General features: G+C 39.1%; 1 protein-coding gene across 2 annotated transcripts in view; it reads right to left on the bottom strand.

Moving 5' to 3' along the window:
- Positions 1-376: 376 nt before the first annotated feature.
- TMEM65 (transmembrane protein 65) overlaps positions 377-22,300 on the bottom strand; it is a 35,229-nt gene continuing 13,305 nt past the window's right edge. For both annotated transcript variants that reach the window (XM_075743389.1, XM_075743388.1), the window contains 6 exons: positions 11,667-11,711; positions 9,555-9,622; positions 8,204-8,258; positions 6,955-6,997; positions 5,862-5,967; positions 377-4,298 (listed from right to left, as the gene is read on the bottom strand). In XM_075743389.1, the coding sequence (XP_075599504.1) occupies positions 4,203-4,298; positions 5,862-5,967; positions 6,955-6,997; positions 8,204-8,258; positions 9,555-9,622; positions 11,667-11,711 (413 nt within the window). In that variant the 3' untranslated portion in view covers positions 377-4,202. The remainder of the gene's footprint in view (positions 4,299-5,861; positions 5,968-6,954; positions 6,998-8,203; positions 8,259-9,554; positions 9,623-11,666; positions 11,712-22,300) is intronic.

Genomic DNA, 22,300 nt, shown 5'->3' with positions numbered 1-22,300 from the left:
CACTCCACGCTCCCTGTTGCTACCCAAGGTCACTATTCAGAATTACATACCTGAGGCTGCAAGAGTGCCCTGTTCAACTCCCAGTGACTACAGTCTCTTCGGAGAGCGGGGTGCAGGGAAGTTCAAGGGTCTCTCTAGAAGGCGGGATTTGTTTTGATTAGGGGAAGGTCCCCCTGCCCCAATACTATTTTGAGGCAACACTCTGGATGCCAAGTGTCCTGAACACTGAGACAAGGGTAAAAGCCTTAACAAATGTTAAATAAAGACTTTAAAACAGCAGCCTGAATTGGTGTTATGAGAGCATTAACTGCAACCTGGAGTAGCTCTAGCTATTTTCCTAGTATTATAGATTAAAAAAATTCCAGAGGCATAAGACTCTCGGAGCAGGATGACAATTCCTCAATACTTTATTCAGGTCTTTAGTTTATATACCGCCACTCTCTCAGCTTGTCACTTGACGATGTAAAACATCAGAAGATGGAAACACGTTGGCTAGAAGTTCGATAGACTCTGAACAACATAAATGAAGAGTTCTACTACACAATGCAATCAGAATAGAGTAAAATAACAGCCAACCTGTACAGGTTGTCAAAATGAGATGAGACCATCCTTCCAGTACAGACGTGTGTAACTCACAGCACTTTATGCACAGACATCCACGAAAAAGACTGACCAAGGAGTGGAAAAAAAAAAGTGAAAAGCTCCCAAGTCCAGGAAAGTCCAAAAAGGCTGAGTCTGCATACAAAAACTCAGTTAATTCCAGAAGCTCAAGTACAAGTGGACTTCGGACTAGTATTAATCACAAATGTTACAATTTACCATGCAAACACATTCATTAAGTCACTCTCTTCCAAGCATGAAGAGACAGGAGTACCACTCCACAGTGGTATCTCCTATGACAGTGACAAAGGACCACCTGCCTATAGCTTAAATAATAAATTCCTGGTTTGCGTAACTGAGGCTGAATACCCACAGGATATTATTAACATTTCCCCTCCAGCATCTGGTCTAATAAAAGAAACACAGAACAGCTTTGCTGTAGTACAAAAGTTTACAGAAAGTTCAACAATTTAATTAAAGACAATACAAAATATGTTGTCTGAATTCAAATAATTTATGTAAAAGGACATGAATGAGAAAATATTAGTGAGAAAATTTGGGTAACCATATTATCAGAGGCATGTTCTTTGTCCCTAGAGATAACATACAGTCAGAAATACATTTATATTTTAGGTTACAATAGAAGACAGCATTTTAAAATAAACACAATTTCAGGTCTACCAGCCCATTAATGCAAAAAAATACCTGTTAACACAGGACAAACTGATAGAATAAAAAAAAATGGAGCAATACTGAAGTCTCTGAATAAGCCTGTAGTGTCTGTTTTTCCTTTTATCAAGGAGGGAGAAGACAATAGAAAACAAAAAGGAGTGTTTTGTTAGTGGTCTGTCTTCTCACTTCAGTGTTTTAAAAACTGCAAACAGAGCGTCAGGGATTGTTTTTATCCATATACCTCAGAAAAAAAACCACTCTCCTTGTGAGGAGACAGGACACAGATCAGGCACAGATCTCCCACTGCACATGAAGCAGTACCACATCCACTCAAGAGTGGATCCCACAGGCGACACAAGCTACCCCTGCTCTACTCAGGGTGGCAGCTTGGCCCCAACAAGCACTTTCTCTCAGCCTCCTGCAGAGGTACTACTCCTCTCAAATCATGAGTTATTTCTTCATGTTTGTAAAGTACTGAAACCCCAGAAGTCACCTTCTTGATTATTGTATCAGACAATAGCCTGAAACATCCAAGATTTCTTACCATGTGTCATTTGCCCTCCACATTTTTGTGGTCAGCTAAATAGTTTAACAAGACGACACATGATTAATTTCTTTGAAGATATTTTAGTTAATTCTCGATAAAAGCATTGTTTGTAGTACAATAGTTTGACATACAGCAACAAAACGTACTCAATTTACATGCATAAGCTATTTAACAATAGTACACGGTCTTTCCTATTGCTGTTATAAAATGAACACTACAATGACAGTGTTCTGACTGTTCTCACGAGCTCTAAAAAAGTGATGAAGACAGTGTTCCAGTTGGTACGATGACAAAGAACAGAGGTTTGGCCACTGCTGGAAGATTCCAATGAAGACACCAGTATCGTAACGGGAAAGTGTTGGAATTACTGTGAAAACAGCTACGAAAAACCTACGCAGAACTGTTTTGATGTGTACTTCAGTTTAAAAAAAGAACAAGTGGGAAATACTTACAGCTTTGTATAAAAACATACCAGAAACAAATGTACATGCAGAGGAAGAAAAGTTAAGAGTTTAAAGGCAACACAAATGTGTGGATGACTAAAAAAAACCCTGATCACTGAAGTACTGTAAACCAGCAGCAATCTGTTGGGGAAAGAGTACATAATTTTCTAGCAGGATTGTTTGTTGTTGGGTTTTGTTTGTTTGTTTTACAAAGCTTCCAACTTCGAAAATGCAAACCAAAACTCCTCTGTGTTTGTGTTCTATGCCTGGCTGAGACTTCTTTCAGTTCTACAGTTTGGTCCAGAATTGCATTGTTTAATGTACAAAGTACAGGACATGCTACTGTGCTTTTCAAAAAACAGATACAACACTGTCACCTTCAATTAAAGGTTGATGTCAAAGTTTCAGTACTGGTGTTAAAGGGCTTCTAGAAATGAGAACAGAGAAGTCAAGATTTATTTATCACCAAGAGATAAGCAATGAGCTCTGTAAAACATACACGTTACAATAAGACTTTTCCTATAGCAAATAAAAGTCATCAGGGGGCTTTATTTTATTATTTTTTAAAACATTTCTTTCTAAGTTTCAGAAGTGGTAACAATTCCAGCAATAAAACTTTCAAAGTGCCCTGGCTGTGCCTCTCTTTTTAGTGTCTCTTCCAAATGGTACCAACAGGTAAGAAACCCGCTCCTCTAAAGTTATCAGTTTAGCATTATGCTTTTGGCAAGTCCGATCCTGAAATACTATGAGTATTTGATGGTTGTAATCAATTTATTCGTGACCATATAAAAAAAGCAGTTACATGTGACTGCACTGTCAGATCTATAATACACAAAGACTGCAAAAATAAAAGGCAAAAAAAGGAAAAAAGGCCTCAAGTCTCCTTTTTTGTTTTTGTTGTAGTTTTTTTTTTTTTACTAATTGTCTCACAGCAAAAAAAAAGTAGTAAAGGCTTAATCTTAAATACAAAGTTATAATCTGCAAATCAGGTCCTCTAATCCAGACTGATGGTACACTTTGTTTCAACGGAACCACCCATTACAAACTTGCAATGCCAGCACTCATTCATACCCTGAAGCTTTCCCCAGCCTTGTCCACCCAATCAACTATTCACATCTTATTTTAAGTAGAATAATAAAAAAAAGTTGTTTGCGGTTTTGAAACAGTTGGCCTGAATTCTTTAATACCAGACTCAAAACTCAGGAAGACAAATTTAAGGATATCTCAACTCAATTCTCAAAAAAATTGTTTACAAATGAGGAAAAAAAGGTGTAAATATGCGAGTACAGAAAGTGTTAAAATACCACTAAAAAAATTGACTTGGTAAAGAGTCTACACTGGAAACACTTACCTTGTCAAAGCATTAAAATTATCATCTCAGAAGACAATTCAGAGACACTTAGTCAGAAAAAAATGCAAACTAGACTGTCGTAGATGATTGAAAGGCATGTGCAAAACAATGGCTGGTGAGGGGCAACCAGTCATCTTGCAAAGTGAGGGACTGCAAAGCACTCATCACTGACCTCCTTCATAATCTGCATTGAAGGACCTGATGAACAGCAGTGAAATTTTTGTCATGCAATTACAACTGTTAAGCAACCAATACGCAACTCAAGAGTGATACTGTCATCCATGGTGGATTATTAAAGTAATAATCCATTCAAGAATAAGCTCAAAGGGGAAAAGTGGTAAACATCAGTTGCCATAAGTGAAAACACTTCAAAAATTTACAATTAAATAAAAAGTTAGATGATATCTTAGAAAAAGAAGTACTGAACACAACAAAGCCACAATAAATTAGTGTTTCCATAAAACAACATGCTGAAGGTTTTGTTCCCAAGTCTATACATTTTTTACTGTCTGTTAATTCCTAAATATCGACAGCATAATTGAATAATTGAGGTACAGTAGTTTACATCTGTATATGTCTTGTAAAAAGGTTAATTTTTTTCTTCCAGTTTTTCTTCCTCATCGCCAAAGAACAACAAAGGAAACATTCCTAAAATGCAGCCAATGGTCACTCCAATAGCTTTACCCTAAAGAAAGGGGGGGAAAAATTAAGTTTCTCACTGATGAGTGGTTACTCATTTCCTGTGTAGTACCAACACAACCAGGAAAACAGACTCTTTGTTCTAGTTTCCAGTTGGGAGTCACATTTTTCTTAGCATGCAGACTAGAAACACAATCTATGAGAGACAGACAGATATGACAAGGTTAGAAACAGCGTGTGCTGTGACAAAAGACAATTCTGAATAAAGAGGAGGGGAATGACCCATGAAGAACTGCACAGGGGGTAAGTAAGAGAGGAAACAGACATTCAAAGGGTTAGTAGGATGCTCAGGAAGACAGGGAAGGAAAAAAACCCAACTACACACACATTTTAGGTGCAATTATAAATTTATCTGCTTGTATCTGGTAATGCAAGTTATCCAAGTCAGAAATTGCAAGCCATTATGTTTGCAAGGAAAGGCACAAGGCAGAGCCACATAAAAAAATTTTAAAAAAGTTAAATAGGAAAACATTTCACAATTGACCTAGATGTAAAAGTCAAGAGCAGAGGAAAGAAGACAGGCAACATCCAAATCACATCAACAGCAGTAAGTGGATGGTGTTGAGAAACTTGAGGCAGAAGGTAAAAAAAAAAATAAATGATAGCATACAGGCAAAGATGCTGAGAAGTCTTTTCTGTGAAAAGTGCTGTGAATGAACTGCAGTGCAATGACAGGCTTTTGCCACAGGCTCCGCTTCCACGGAGAAGACTCTTATGCTGCACAGACTAGAGGGCAGCCCACCGACAAGCCAGTTCTTCCCTGCTCAGTGCTTTGATCTATCACTGCTAAAAGCAGATTCCCCCCCCGCCCCCATTTTTCCTCAGCAAGTGTTATTTCTCTTCCCTTAAATCTGCAAAGATATTTTTCCTTTTTCCCCATGACAGTTCATACTGGCTAAGTGAAAGAAATACCTGTTTCTTTACTCAGTTTCTTATAATCTCTTTCTTTAATCTAAATAAATTAACGCTCTCATTGCTGAAGTGAGACTGCTTCAAATATTTAAATGTTAATTAAGTAATCACCCTGAAAATGCATCTGCAAGGTGAGTGTCCTGTAACTGTAAACCCAAGGAGTGAATATTACTCAAATGCTAAATGTTTACCCAAGGGAAAGTTAATTTCATATCCAAGCTAATTATGGAATATTAGAAATGAACATTTACTAGCACAGGTATATGAATAGCAAGCACTTGACAAAGAATGTATAGGAGTGAACTACTAAGGGGTCATAACTTTCAAATAAACTATCTTATCATAGTAGCCAGAGCTCAATCCAGGTACCTGCATAGCATACATGACGTCATTGCAGAGACTATCCATGTTACTACAGTCTCTCGTGGCTTGTTGCATACAAAAAATCACCCAAGCCCAAAACAATCCATGTGTCTCAGTCTCTCTGACATAAGCTCACAACTAAACCTTCCAGGAAACATGCAAAATGATGGTGGTCGTTAAGTATTGAATGGCAAAAGGACCAATAAGGATTTATCACATATTAGTTCAAACAAAAAAGCTCCATGCAAACAGCGCCTACCTACGGGATACTCACCAAGTGTGCACTGAGACGTGTTTGCCACATATCAGCTTGTTTGGGTGTCAGATCAGGGATTGACAGACCCAGTCGTGAAGCTAAAGCTTCTACATAACCTGCAAGACTGGAAGAACAAGAAAACAAGAACAAACATTTTTGGATCTGACAGTATCTTCCAGTGAGGATTTTGAAATATTTGAAGTATTGAACCTAAAATGAGTAACTTTTCCTTCAGCATACTGATAAAGCCATCGAGAGGGAAATGTGCAAACAGGTTCAGACCTCTGATGGTCACATTTTGCAATGGAAGTTCACTAATTTTCTCACTGATTTAATATGCAATATTTCCAAAAAAACCTCATGCAGTAAGACACAACTGGTGTGAGTAACTGTGGTTTTGCAGAGCTTGTAAGTAATCTTTACTGGATGAAAAGTTACAGACGCACACACACATTAGTAATAAGCCTTGTTATTGGCAGAAAAAAAAAATTAGAAGGAAAGTGGGAGAGGCGTACCAGACAGCTTTACTTTCAGCAATTATTCAGAAATTTCCTTTAAAAAATAAAAATGTCAGCTACATGTGTTTATATCAGAAATAGGTATGCCTAGATCTGAAGACATTTCAGATACATAACTTTTATCTGAGAAGGAAATGTCTTCAGATCTATGAACAACAATCTGAGGAGGTATATTAGATGTACTCTATCACAGTAATATATCACAAAAAATATATTTTTCCATTTTGTATTTTAACAAACTCACTTTTTGTAGAAAGAGTTCTAATATTTCTTTAAAAGCAAGCATGATTTACAGAATACACTGAATCTGGTTAAACCCCAATCCAAATTTTATCACTTAAAATATATAATACTGTAATAGCAGGATGCATTGCAGTTTTAACCTGAAAAAGAGCCACCCAATATTGCAACTTTTTCTTAGCAAGGACAGAATATATTTCTAGAGTCATGTAGTTTACTGAAGCAAAATTCAAGAACTAGGAAAAAAAACAAAGTCATTTCAAGTGTGTTCAGCAGTTTCTAGTTCAGTATCACCAATAGCGTTTGCAAAGGAGTGAAAAATAAATATATTATTAGAACAAGTTCAGACATACCCCAGTCCAGCTAAATCTGAAACAAGGTTTCCCAAAGCAGCAGCTGGAGGGATGGAGAGAGAAGAGAAATGGGGAAGAAGGCAAAGTATTATTTTAATTACAAACAAAACCAATCAGCTCCCCTCTCCTCCCCCCAGTGACTCTCACTCTTCTCAGCATATATTGCATAAAAGACTAAAAGTAAATTTCTTTTATTCTAGAGCTTTTTTCCTGACCTTACAACAGCTTGTAATAACAACAGCAGACTAAGAACGATAGAAAGTGCAACTATTTTTCTCAACTCCTATGAGGAAAACTTGACAAAGACAACGCTCACACCTGGAAATCAATGTAACACCTTTCCAGCTCAGAGTTAAACACAGCCATGCGGGGTTACTGGTTTCATGCAGCTAACACTGGCCACCAACCAAGGCCTTCCAGTGCCCGAAGAGGCACAGGAGCACTGGAAATAGAAGTGTATGTAGCTTTGATAAACGTTTCAACATAGCCATGAACTGTGTCAGTTTATTCAATCATACCTACAGTATTTATTCCTAGAGTTACACAATTAAAATACATGATTTCGCAGCAGATCTTATTGAGATAAGCTTGCTTGTGACTATCTTGCACTGCAACAGAGGGCTGCAAATTTCCAAATTAGTAACTTGTTCTGCTATGTACATTTTCATTTAAGCTATCTGCATGCTTTCGGGCAATGCTGCACCTGCAGTTGGTGGATCCATGAGCAGTTTTTTTTCCTCTGACACTGCAGAGGCACCAAAGCTGCTGAGCAGAGCTTATCAGTTTTGGCCCGGTGCAGGAGCAGGGTGGCTGCTTGGCCGTCCTGTGGTATCGCACAGAGGCAGAGAAGCCACCACCAACACCAGCCAACACAGTAAAAGGACACCAACACCGATCTTCACTTAGCACTGCAAGCAAACAGCAACTTACAAATACATATATATACACATACACTCTATACGCATTTAGAGTGGTTCCGTCACAGAAATGCAAACACACTTTCCTAAGTGACACAGAATTTGAACTTTTAGATTAAAACCACCAACAAGCAGCATTTCAAAAGGTATTTGAACTGAAATTCCATTTCTGCAAATGGAGTATGTCCTTGCTTCAACTTAAGTTGTTTCTTTATTAGGAAAGGCAGCTGCAAGACCAAGGAAGAGCTGTTTCCAGCCCTGTGGCCCACTTTCAGCCTAAAATATAGGAATGTGTCATATTAGTCAACACATACTGCATTTTTATTACTTGCCTGCCATAGTTGAAATTCCTAGGACAACTCCAATTGACAACTCTATTTGAGTTCCCTGAAAAAATAAGAGTTTTCTTATTATTTGAGGAATTTGGAGTTAGAATAGATGACATTGATTCAACTGGCAAAAGTGTTGCTTACTGCTCGTTTATGTTAAAATTGAAAGGATAAATGGACATTACTTTTACTAGATCTGCACAGCTCCTGCCCTCCTGGTGTATATATACTTCCCCACAGGACAAGAGCCTACTTCTGATATTTATTTAATATTTTATGTTGTTTCATGATGGTCACCTAACAGACAATACTGTAGTCCCTATTCTCTGCATACCACTTTCCCCACTGTAATTCTAAGCTGAATGCACAGCTCTGAACACTAATTTCTACAAATCCTGAACAAACAAATAAAATATAATATCATAGCTCCCTACTTTTTCAGCTGAAGGAACAAAATCAGTGAACTGCACAATGAAACAGCAGTACGTGGTCCAAAGATGAGACACAATGTGCCTGAATTAAAACAAGATTGTTCTAGTTGGATATAGGAAAATGTTTTCCTATGGTTTTGGAACAGATTGCCCAGACAGGCTGTGCAGTCTCTGACCTTGGATCTTCTCAAGTCCCACAGGATAAAACCATGAACAACCTGGTCTGACCTTACAGCTGACCCAAGCACTGAGCAGGCAGTTAGACTACAAACCCTGAGAAAGTCCCAAGCAGGGGCAAGACTAGAGACCTAGCGGGTCCCACGGTCCCTTCCCACGTAAATTATCCTATGATTAAGATCACACTGAGAATGATAATTTTACATGAGGAACAGTATCTTTGGCCTTTATCCATCTTCCTGTTCCACTTCCAAATACATTGCCCATTTCATCTTCCAAATGAACAGGAAAATCTCTCAAGAGTGTTACTCTTGATGCCAGGCTACATCAGTACAAATCAGCATCAGCACTAACACACCTGCATCGCTCGGAACAATGGAACACATCAGTAAAAACCCTGATGACCTATTCATCAACACATTATAATCACATTATCATCAGTCAGCACAAAAACCCATATTGACTGCACGATCATAGATGTGTCTTGCAGTACGAATTAGGAGAGAGGGAAAAAGGCAAGTCTCTTCTCAATTCAGCAAAATTAGTTACAACACTGGCCTTCAGAAGGAACAACACTCCTCTGCATTCTGCAAAGGCTCAATACAGCACGGACGTTTTCTTTAAAAAAGAAAATTTAAAATAGAAATTACTGGGTTGATATAGAGGGAATGGAGTCTTCCTGAAGTTTTCATTTTCAACAATAAGAATCATGTTGACTTGATCAAGGAATGAAATAATGAACTTACCGCAGCAATCATAATTGCGTTATCCAAAAATCCAAACCCTACAAAAGGTAATGCATTGTGGAAGAACACTAAAAGAAATAAGTAACAAAGAGAAAATAAATATTTATAAGAGAGTTCACTAGTTCACCCAAACAACTGAAATGTCGGTCTAATACTGCCTTTAAGAGAAACACAGACAGCATACACAAAATCCATTTCCTACTACTTCTATTAGTGGGGTTTGTTTATTTCTGTCAGGTTTGGTAAAACCCTTTGCTACACATGTTACTAATGGCTTGCAAAGAACCTGTTAAACCAACTCACTCTTTACAAATACTTGTACAATTCTGGATGGAAGCCACTTATGTGTATTAGTGCAGAAGAGAAATATTTAAAACTACACAAACTTTGATACTATTTATGGTCCTTCCAACTGATGCTGCAGTATTACTGAAGATTGCCAAATTGTCTCACCAGATTCCCTACATTCTTCTCTTGCTCAAAATAAAGCCCTTTTCTCGGCAAGTCCCTCTCTATTCCTGTCCAAGAACTCCATCTTCTTCACACATTCATAAAAATTCGTATTTTAGAGGCGTATTGCCTAGAGGTAGGCAATTCTTACCAAACCTGCTTCAGCTAAATCTGCAAATGCTAAGGTGGTTTTCAGTAGTGTCATACAGTGTTAATTAGCTCATGAGTCAACCCAAACTTCTGCATCTGGATTTTGTTCGGGCACTACGGTGAGTACAAGTTAGACTTGAAGCTGCTCCTCAACACATTATGAAATTAAGCTGCACCTTTTGTTTTATGCAAGTTTTTTTCCTTTTCATTCCTGAAACTCCAAGTAAATACTCTTTGAAAATATTTCCTATTGTCCTGTTCCATTTTCTCTCTCAAGTTTTAGCATGTAAGCTTCCGATGGCAATGAGACTGAATTTGCACAGCATTGCCTCCAGCTGAGGCTCAAGGTGCAAGCACCCTCAGACTAAATACAGCATTGAGGACAGACTACACTAAAAACAGAGCTTACAAAGTTAGATCTTTTCACTTTTAACATTTAAAATACATCAGGTATTCAGGTTTATTTTCCCCACTTCAGATGGGAACAAGAATTCCTACATTTTATAAACTTAGAGATGCAAACATATGAAGAGGGGAGAAAGAAGAGTGTATGAACCTCGCAGTCATCTGAAAAGAAACCGGTATGAGTCCCTTTTAGATTTACTTCTCACAGACAGCATGAATCCATGATCATATAAAAAACAAAACCACACATGATTTTTCATGCTCAGGTACTACAACACATTTGGACTTCTGTAACTATTTTATAAGAACATACGTATCTTCTTAAATGCACAGGTAAAAGACTAAGGCACAGAAAGTATGAAATTTTCCATATTATTATTTTTTTAAACCACCACAGGAAAACAAACAAACAAAGCACATAGATATGGGCAGTACTTTCAAAATGTGTGCATGAAACTCTGGAGCTACAAAGGGAGCTCAAATTCTTACCAAAGTTGTCAGAATTTTGGAATCCATGGAGTAACCAGAACCCCAGGGACCAAGCAAAAAAAAAAACCCGTATAAAAATAAGTGTAGATACCTAGAATAGGAAAATGTTCCATTAAATACATTTGCTCACTGAGAGAGCATAAAACCACAAAGAATACACTGATTTGGAAACTAAATCAGAATTTAAATTAATTGGTATTATAAAGAATACCAGATCTATTTCCAATTTCTCTGCAAATTTATCCCACTTCTCAGTCCATTTAAAAATATGTGACAAGAAACAAGTCAATAGTTTTAACCTTAAACACAAGAAGCCCCCCAAGGTACTGCAGCATCAACACTGCTTGGCTTACAAAAACAACGTTTGCTGCTTTGAACAGCGCACTCTCGTTTGAGCTTTCTGTCCTACTTTCTCTAAATGGTGCACATTCTCCAGCTGAGGTGTTATGAAATAAAGACGACAGGGTGACTGCTGGTGCTTGCTTTGGTTTTCTGTTACTCCATACGACAGGGATGAGGACATACCAGCACTTGTAGGAGAAAGATGAAGCAATTGAAAAAAAAAAAAAACAGACTGCACAAATACTGAACCACATTCAACAAACATTCTTCGTTTACCATGTTTCAGTTGTCCTGGAGATGGTGGTGCAACCTCCAACTTCTCTAGAGAAGTCAAAATGAAATGAGAAAGTTAGCTAGTTCATCACAAATTCAGTTTATTATAAACCATTTACCAAATGACTAGCAGGCAAAAAAGCAGTTATTTAACAGCTTTAAAATGTGAAGAAAAATGCTTCACATCTACATTTTCATTATTTTTACAAAAAATAATATAATATTAAAAGCCAAAAAGTCTTAGAATGCTATCACAAGATTAAACTAGTATAAGTGATTATGCAAAATAACAGCATACATTAGAAGCAGTCCAATAGCCATCTTTATTACTCCAAATTAGAAAACAACACACTAAAATTAGAAAAACCAGGACATCTAAAGAGAATTGTATTTTATTATTTGTTTTTAGAGGTACTCTAAGCATGCAGCAAACAACATTCTTTCCTCCAGAGACAGTCTGCAAAACCCCTCCTATCACTTCTGTTCTGACAGAAGGCATCTTTTAATAGCTAGCATGAGAATAAAAGAAAAATACTGCAATGACAGTAGAGACCACTGATTTCAGTAACAGCAGAGCACATTTAGTCATTTGGTGCATGTTTCAGGTATCCTGGCATCAAACCATTAAGGTCTTGGAAGGACAAGGACGTCACTCCTGAACCTGGCTCTAGGCTATAGGAAGCTAAGGCTATTTTTTTTTTTTATATATATATATATATATATTTTTATAAAAGAGGTGTTGCACAGAATGCAGCAGCAAGAGCTACCCATTTCACAGGGGCAAGGGAAAGAAAACAAGCTACTTTTTGAGGTTTTTGGGGTTTCTTTAAATGTGGATTTTGAGCATAAGACCCCTTCTTAAATCAGAAAAAAGTTACCCCAAAATCTTCCAGTATTACAAATTCTGAACTTTTGACAAGTTGCTTCCATACTTTTTATCAGGTAACTTCCATAGGCAAAGGTAAAAAATGGTAAAACATGATAGGAGCCTACAACACTACCTCAAGTTTTCAAATTTTACTTGAGGTAGCCAAGTACATGAAAAGACAATGCTGCAAGCACAGGCTGTGAATCATTTGAGCATATGTCTGAACTGTGCACAATAGAGCAAGTATCCCTGCATCCAAGTCACTCCTATATTCAAAGCTATTGTAAAGGAGAAACTAAAATATTCACTTAAATTAATTCTGGGGGGAAAAAAAATGGTTAGACCATAATACCAGTATTCAGACAACCAGGACAGTGACTTCCATAATAGTTTCATTAATTTAAGGTCTTAAACTATAACAGCTTTCAAGTTTTAGCAGTTACTGAAGAGCTGCTTCTTCCCTCTGGCCAATATAGATAAACTACTTAAGCTCTACAAACACCAGCTATACTGATCATGCAAGTGGGAGAAGTAAAGCCCAAATTGTACCAAAATACATGAAGATATTCCTCCCTCTGCCCCGCCCTGAAAATGCCAAGGAATTCACAGATTCAAACCTCGAGCTGGAGGAAGAACAAAAGAACATCCCACAGCAAACAGAGGGGAGCCCTGCAAGAGCCAATCTTTCATAGTCACAGGCATCACTGGTGCCAGATAGCCAAAAAAAGTCAGACCAAAATGTTCAGCTTGTGTTCAGGAAGGATTGGACCAAGGATGGGAGCCATTTTGCCAACACAAGCTTCTCCTGCACTTGTCTGCATGTGGTTTCCCCTCCATCCTCACAGGTTAAGCAAAGCTTTAACAGAAAGAAGCATGGAAAAAGAGTGAGCTGTCTGTATACACCAGCACTGCCTTTTCAGCAGCTTTTCTTAGAGACCAGAGAAAGTAAATTCCTACAACACCCAGGAAAATCAGAGGCACTTTGAACCAAAGAGATTAACTGAGGCCACAGTTTCCAAAAGCTCTAGATGCCCCCGGGCTGGCCAGGCAACCTAAGCCAGCACCATCACATTCCTGATGACGTTTCCTAACCTCCTCTCTTCCATCCTGCTGGATGCCAGGGAGAACATGAAAACCCAACATCACCAACTTAATCACAGGAGGTCACAGATTGCTGCCCTCCACGGCCTTCTGCTGTGATGGGGAGCTATCACACTTGGTTCCTTGGCTTCACATGACACTGCTGGAGTAGTGCAACCCCCCCCTCTCTCGAGCCGCTCGGTACTTGGTGCCATTTCCCCCCCTTTTCTGGGCCACACACCAGGGCAGCAGAGCAGAGCATTAAGGCACCCCTTACCAAGCCTGGATCTTGCTTCGCTCGGGAACGGTAACAGCCTGGTACATCTGTACCCGGACCGTGACGCTCTTGCCTCCCCTATTGTTTGGGAACAACGATGACAATCGATCACCTCTGGACAGCCTGGTACACCTGTACCTGGGCCGCGGCCCAAAATGGGGAGATGCCAGAAAAGTTCTGAGTCTGCGCAACTGGTGGAAAGTACCAGAATATTTCACCATCTGAACTGGGCCAAAGTGGAAAAGTACCTGACAAAAGTCAATTATCTCGGACCCCATGAATAGCGATTCTAAACGACACCCTTTGAGCTCTCCTGGAGTGCAGCGGGCTGTGACCAGCATCTACCCTGGGCTGGGACACCACTCAGGTACAAACTCCTCGGGACCATCTGCCGATGGAAGGCGGGGGTGAAATCATCCCCTCCGAATATCAACCATCGCCCGTTGAGGAATGCCAATGCATTGTGAATATTTAAACTCAAAGAGGGAAATTTTACCTAGAAGTTAGCTCCCTTCATCCCCCTCTCTACCTCTCTATGTGTTTAAAAGTACATTTTTGCCTTCACAAGTGTGGGTGTCATATCACTGGGCCCAAATGTTTCTGTCGGCATGTACCTGCATGGTTTTTTGTTTATATATGTATACGTGTACCTATACAGTTTAAGATACCTTATAGCAAGTTAGTGTGAATCTTGTCATCTTTGAATCTGTAATTAAGTCACTGTTTTGATCATATTTTACTGAATTCCTTGTAAATCTTTAAATTAGTCAATCACTGAGTGCTGCTAAAATTCAACTTTTGATTTAACTCATTCTCTTAATAAATTTTGAATTGCTGTTAAACATAACCTATCAAACATTTTCATCTGCAACAACTACCACTGAAATCATCCCCACTCAAGTAGCATCTATTCTTGAAGTCTAGTTCTCTATATACAAGGATTTAATGATAAAAACTGTAACAGCATATATAAACTTCCAGGAAACACTCCTTTTACCTCTGAGGAAGACATCTTTCCATAGTTTGCCCTGATTATGATATCCAGTTAAGTTTACAGAATTCCCAAGTGAAGTGTTTTGGGTACTAATACAGAAGACTATTTGGTTTCTCACACAAAACTACAAAGCTCTAGAACATCAGTCTTGTGGATTTAACTGCAACTGATGTTTGAGTTTGATAGCACATGCCAGTCTACATAATTACACTCTAGTCAGTGTAGCTAGAAAGCTATTTTAAAAAACTAAAAACCAGTGCATAATTGATTTTAGAAACTGATTACCTAAAGGAGGAATTGAGGGCAAGCAAGAGGAAAAAGTCTTTTACATCTATGAATAATGAGAATTTCGACAGCCACATTAACTGAAAAGGACATAAACCTCCTCCTTCAGAGCATAAGTCAGGGACTATCTTGGCATGGTTTTAAGAGGAGGGAGGCTGAGGAACACTACTTTGGGGTTAGAGGAGAGATGAGTTAGTGCAAGGTAACGAGAAACAGCAAGGGATCAAATAAGTGAAAGTTACTTCATCGACATAACCTATTTTGGTAGTATGGGATTTCTGTTAAATAGCCATTTTTTGAAGCAGGGTGTCTAAGGTACTTCAAGACTACCTCAGTCAAACATTAAGAGAGAAGTCACTAAGGACAGTAAGGTGGCACCATACTCTGGAGACCAAACTACTCTTGTCCAGCCATACGGAACTCTTTTGTAGCATCTTCCTGCTGCATCCATGAGAACTTTCCTTTATAAAAAAAAGTGTCTTGCTAAACTCATCTGGAATCATGCCTGACATACAGCTTCCCCCAACATAAGATAAAAATTGGTTTGGGGAAAAAAAGAATCTGAGGTCACGTATTAATGAGACCAGGATGGGAGAAGTCTGCCAGAAGATCAGCTAACTAGCGCAGGTCAACCCTGCTCACCCTCCAGAGCAGGAAGCTCCAACCCTGACACCTCCGGGCCTGAGCCAGGACACAGTCTCTAGCCTGGAGAGGGCACCCAGTCCCACCCTGCTCAAAGCAGGGCCAGATCAGACCAGGTTGCTCAGGCCCTTGTCGCACGGTCCCCGCAGGACCAGACTCAAGGAAAAAGCTCTGTGGAGCACCGAGACAAGCCTTAAGCACAAAGATGACTTCACCAACGGCTGAAGCATGCTCAGCCACTGTGAGGTAAAGAGCACTGCATGCTACGGGCAAGGGGCTGGACCAGCTCCGCTCCACTTGCGGAGACCAAGGCTTAGTTTAAAGTTCGGACAGTGGGAGGATAAAAAAAAAAAAGAATAAAAGTAGAAAGAATTAAATAACCACTGTGGTATGAAAGTAACCTTTTTACAGACTCACTTTCAACGTCACCTCTTTAAAGCATAATATACTTCAAAACTCTGCAAGATATAAAGGCACCAGGGGAACACTTCTCTTGGAGAGCCAAGAAAAATGCTTTAAAGCAATTTTTAAAAACTCTAGATAGCAAAACGTATTTCAGACTAGGGCATTTATTCACAGGAAGCTGTTCTGACTATTAGAATTTCCAAGGCTTAGCAAAAAACAAGGAAAAGCTCTTCAGAGTACAGCAAAGAAAACATGCCCTTCGCTTCTTTTACTGGAGGGAAAACAAAAATCCAAACGCAAAACCCCCTTTCAAGAACTGGATTCAGTCAGAATCCAACAGTTCAGAGTTCAAATGTCTGGGAAAGGAACCTAAAGTACTCTGGTATTGCATTTCACAGCAGCCATTCACCAGCTTATCCTGTGCCATAGCACTGAATAAGACACCAAAATTCATCTTATCGCAGAAGGAATAAAATGACATGGTAGAGCAAGGAATACAGCTATTTTCTGATGTTCATTACCATAAATGAAGGTATAAACCAAAGTTCAAGTGCAATACAGCTCATGAGTCCTGAATTAACAAAGTCTGGGGAGCAGAAAAAAAAATAACTGCCTCTTAAATCTGTTCTTCATCTTTTTTGAATTTACAGTGTTACTTTTTTTAGCTAACTAAAAATTTACTTTTTTTTTTTTTAAAATAAGACAGAACTCCAGGGGGGAAGTATAAAACTGTCGACATAAATAATACCATTATCCACAATTGGCCCAAATCCAGCAAATTAAACTAACCCTGCCGATTGCAGCCAATTTAAACCAAGACAGTATTTGCAATTTAGTTTTAAGATTTATTTTTTTTTAGCTGACAAAAAATCCCAACTGACTAACAGGTAATGGGGATGCATTTATTCAGACAGTTGGTTAAAAAAACAACCAACCAAAAACCAGAAAACTGTCATCACCGTTTTTTTAATTATCAATTATTTAAGAACTGGCATACAAAGGAACATGCAAGCCTAAAGGCATGCATTATTATGTTTTTTTCAAATTGCAGCTAACACTGCCGGAAAATTTTATAGCTAAATCTGTTACTGTCACCCAGGGGCAGGAAACATATAACAGCGATAAGAAAGAGGTACTATGGCTGGGGCTACCCTAGAAAGATACATGCTACAGATTGGTATTGTTAAATCCAAGATAAGAATATGAGCAGTGTTTTGTAGATTTTTTTTTTTTTTAAAAAGTGACCAAATTGTTAAGATGAATCACTTACCAATGAATGTCAAGAAGGTAAAGAGGAAGAATATGAAGAATATGAAAAATATTAATAATCTAGATCCATTATAGCCTCATTGTAGGATCTGAAGGTTAGTGTCTCATCTGGAAGTTAGGGAGAATTTTGTCTCAAATCCATCAGTCTGTTTCCTCCCAAAAGCCTGTTCAGGTCACTTCAGCAAATCATTCACATACACATCATGGAGACAGCAAGGGCTTCACTTGCACAGAGCAAGAAATTCAACCAACTGTTGTGTCTCTTAAATTAGGTACTCCTTTACACATCAGTTCATAAGAGGATCTTTATCCCTGAAATTTGGGACTGCAGCCTAGAAATGAGATGTGTGTTATTGCTTTGTTCAGTATCTAGAGGTGGAACCTTAAAGTAAATTCTGACTATGATGTATGAGTTCATTCATGGAATAAGCTCATAAGGCACATCCCCATCTCCCTTTGCTCCTCCTCTGGTTTTCTCGATGTTTTAACAAAAACTGCAAAAAAATCTCAGTACATACAGCAAAACACAAAGTCGAAAAACCATGTCCATGGATCTTTGACTGGGTTCCCTTAATATTCCAGATAGGAAAAAACACAATCCACGAGTTGACAACAAAGAAAAAATTCTGCACCATTTGTTATAACTCACAAACATTACTACAGCAATTAAGGCATGAAAGGATGCTGATTCGTGCAGTGCTAAATATAAACCTGGCTGTTGGCCCGTTCAGTCACATGCACATGAGAAAAGAAAGCTGAGCGAAGCATTAGTAGGCGATGAATAGACAGAGAACATGATAGAATAATTTCTCGACTACCCCTGAAAAGATAACTATGTCCAAACAAATATTCTGCATAAATACAAATAGGAAGCTATCAGCATTAAAGATTTTTTTTAATACTCTCTGTAACACTGTAGAAAATTACACAGTGATCATGTTCCATCTCCCTCCCTGAAAAACCGTAAAGTAGCAGAAGAGATTATCATCCTTATTTCAAAGTATTGCTATATCTAGTGGACCAAGCGCTGAACAAGCTTTGCAGGAGTGCCATTTGCTCCCTGGCATCAGCCAACCGATTCCCTTCAGAACAAAACCCAGGAGTGATTTCAGGGGTAGTTCACTCTCGGGATCCCCTACAAGCAGGCAGCCCAGATATATGGGCTCCGGGACAAATCCAGGGCTAAGTGCCACATAAAACAGATGCAGCAAGCCTGCTCCAAAGGGAAAAAACCTAAGATTGGGAATGCAACTACTCTGCACCACCACACCTAATGGTCAGTAGTTACTCCCTAGAACAGATGCACTTAGCAACAGAAATGTAGGGTTTTTTTCCTCACCATATGCAGGATAGTCTAGGTTTAAATTTCAAATTAAGTTCTATGATATTTATCTGCAGTGCTTACTGGATGTTCATCATCAAATATTGTGAGTACACAATACACTTATCCTGGTATCCCTTCCAAAAACAGGATACACCATTCATATCCTTTTAAATATGTCTAACAAAACACAGGCACCTAAGGTGGAAACCCTGACCTGAAAGCTAGGAGAAAGCATAAAATGCAAACAGAGACTTGAATCACTGTCTTCATCATTAAGAGGTTTCTCTCCTCATCTAATTCATTTCTCTACCAGTGCCTTATAAACTTAAAGGTCAGCCTTTCAATTCTACTCAAGCAGGTTCATGTCAAAATAGGATTTGCAGTGTTTTGGTTAACAAGGTCTCAAACTGCAGCTGAAAAAAATGAGAAGGTGCTTGCCTCAAGATTCAAGGGGGTTAATCAGCTAAAATGATGACAATGCAGAAAGGATTTGCAGTTTGTAACAGAGATGCAGGGTAAGGATACAAATATGGAGTTTGAGCTGTTTCCTTCAGAGAGAAATGGAAAATGTCAGAAAAACAGCTGAAGTGTTTGTATAAAAATGCCCAAGACATGGTAACATTGATAGGAGATTGAACAGGAACAATAAAGTGGTATTCTCATCTGTGCATTGCAGAACTGAATGATTATACATTATTTAACAGCAACAAAAAAAGATGGTACTTGGGTGGTGCCGAGAAATAACCTGGCTGTAGCAATTCCTTGACTGGAGTAAGCCATCCACAGAGTCAAAATTCTCTGCCTCAAAAAGTCCAGTAATACCATCACTGCAAATGGAGGCTGGCTCTTCTTTCCCTCCTCGATGCTCAGGAACTGCAATGAGTTCCCAGGAGCTAGAGGGGGACACCTCCTAAAGGCATAGCAAACTCTTCTATCTTTGGATGAACAAATCTTCCCCTGGGATTATTAACACCCTCCCCACTAGCTACAGAAAAAAAAACCCAAACAGGTAATAACTACTTCAGTCTAACATTACAGTGGAATTAATCTCATGCAAGTATACTTGTCTGTGTTGCAGTAAAATGAGGTCTTGGCACTTCTCTGTCAGCACAGATTTTTCTTGGGCCTCCCTGTTTCCAGGTAAGTATCTGTCAGTCATTTCACCACTCTGCAGCGGAGCTGAGCAGAGCAGCAGCTCAGCAACAGTGTTGACCTGGAAACCAGTAAGATCAGAGTATCTACATACTATCAGGGTGTGAGATTAGGTTTTTGGCTGTCCTCCATAGCAGGTTCATGTAAGACAGATAAGCAAAGCAATTCTGTGGGAGACCACAAAAGATTTGTTAACAAGAATTATAAGAGCTCTGCGCACAACCAAAGAGATCTGATTTAGTGGAGGGCTTTCATCACCTTTAAATAGAGCAGTGTTAGGCATCACTGGTGCCTACATATGAGTGCTCATGAAATATCTAGGAAGTTACAATTATAATATCCTTTATTTAAGGATGTTTCCCCCCAGGCCCTGTTCTTAAATCTGAGAAGGTGGTGAGAGATGAGTTTATTCTTTTCCATCCCTCCTCTCCCTTATGCCTTTCTCCCACCTGCCCCAAACCACCCTCATTTCCCCAGGAAAGAATGGAGGGGAAAAAAAAGGTAATTTATGAAGAAGAGGGAACAGCGCTGGCTTTCAAGCCCAGGCACGTGATCGGGTGCTCACAGCCAGCAGCACATCCCCTTGGCGGACGAAGCTGACCGACGACAGCCTGCGCACACCCGAGGGAACCAGGACGCTCCCTCCTCCACTGTCCTAGCACAAAACAGAGCGTATTAATAACATGGGGGGGCTTACGCCTTGTAGCGGCTGTAGCAGACCAGGTCCACACTATACTTACTGGCTTTTTAACACGCTTGCTGTTTATACTGTCATTCCCAGGCACAGAATGTGAGATTTTGCTTTTTGCAGTACCCAAGGGTCTTGAAATGAGAAAAAGTGACTTGGTTAATATCAAGAGAGATGCTTACTGTAAGACCAAATCCAAGGCTGGCAACAGCAGTGCTTCCACAGCCCTTGGTACCAGCAGCACCAGCACCTGTACTCAGTCACATAGCAGCCACCAACACCATGAGCAGGTGGTTACAGCAGTCCAGTAACACCAGGAGGGCAACTGGTAAATTTAATGGCTTCAGTGGGATTTTTTTTTTTCCTTTAAGAGAACTCTACTATGATTTTAACAGAAAGCTGAAGACAAACTGCTATTAAGTCACATACCACTAAGTATCAGCCTTTTCTTAAGCAGAAAGTTTCATTCCCTGCACGAGGATGACCTTGGAAGCAAGTAAAACTGCAGAAACAAGCTTCTTGCTGAAATAATTTTAAATGCATATAGAGTTTATTGCTTTTCATCTGTCTAAGAATTAAGACAGCTACCCAGAGCGAGAGCGCCAGAGAGGACGGATAAACTGAATGATGTTCAAACATTTTGTTACAGATTTACATTAAGTGTAATTACACTCCTGCTAATTTTTCACTGCATTGAGGCAGTGAAAGACAAAAAGCATGAGCTCCCCTGAGGTCCTTAAGAAACTATTCACACCCGTCAGCAAAAAAGAATACCGTAAGAAACCACTGACCATTTAAGTTCCAGCCAGAAATTACACTCACAAAAATTGTACCTTTCTATAGAAATGCCTAATGAATACAGAGGCAGTAGCAATAAAGGTATCCTTAACTCTTAATCTACTGCTAGAAGTAGCGCAGTAGATTCATCACTTGAGTACCCTTCTTCTTCCCTTCCTCCCGTAACTTAGAGCAAAGGCTCTGGCTGCATTTGTGAAACTAGTCAGACTTCAACATGACTCTCTGCACAAAGCCAAGCCGCAATGTCAGTTATCTTTGGCAAACGGCTGAAGGAATGAATGTTATATGATATAATGTAAAAATAGATAAAATAAACTTTTCATGGCACTGTACCTCAAAATGTTTTCTTTTAGCTTTTATGTTATAAGAATATGGAATATCTGCTGGGTTGTTATGTGGCTGCATTATTTACTAATTTATTCTGCATGTGAATTTTAAGTTGTACTAAAAAATTCACTCTTCATTAAAAGGATCTGAAATTACTAAGAATGTTGATTTTGTAAATAAAGGCATAAAATAAGGAGAAGCAGAGGACAGCAAAGACTACTGTGCTCTGCTCTAAGTGAGCAGTTCTGACTAAGCTCACTTAACATTTTCAACCAATTGCCTTTATTCTGCAAAACAAAACAACAACAAAAAATCTTCTCCCAGTGAGTGCTTCTGCAGCCTTTGGTAGGAGGACTAACTAGCTGAGTTGCAAATGCATCTCTGCAGCTTCCAACTGCAGAGCTAACACAAGCTTCAGCCCACATCACACCACTGCAAGTCACAGCTGTGCACACACTACCTCTAAAGTCACTTTGGGACCTCTGCTCTATGAAGTACTACACAGCTGGTCCATTTATTTAAACCCAA

This window comes from Balearica regulorum, chromosome 2 (genome assembly GCF_011004875.1).
Source record: "Balearica regulorum gibbericeps isolate bBalReg1 chromosome 2, bBalReg1.pri, whole genome shotgun sequence".
Taxonomy (NCBI): Eukaryota; Metazoa; Chordata; class Aves; order Gruiformes; family Gruidae; genus Balearica; species Balearica regulorum.
The sequence above is the reverse complement of the archived record's forward strand: the minus strand, read 5'-3'. Positions and strand labels throughout refer to the sequence as shown.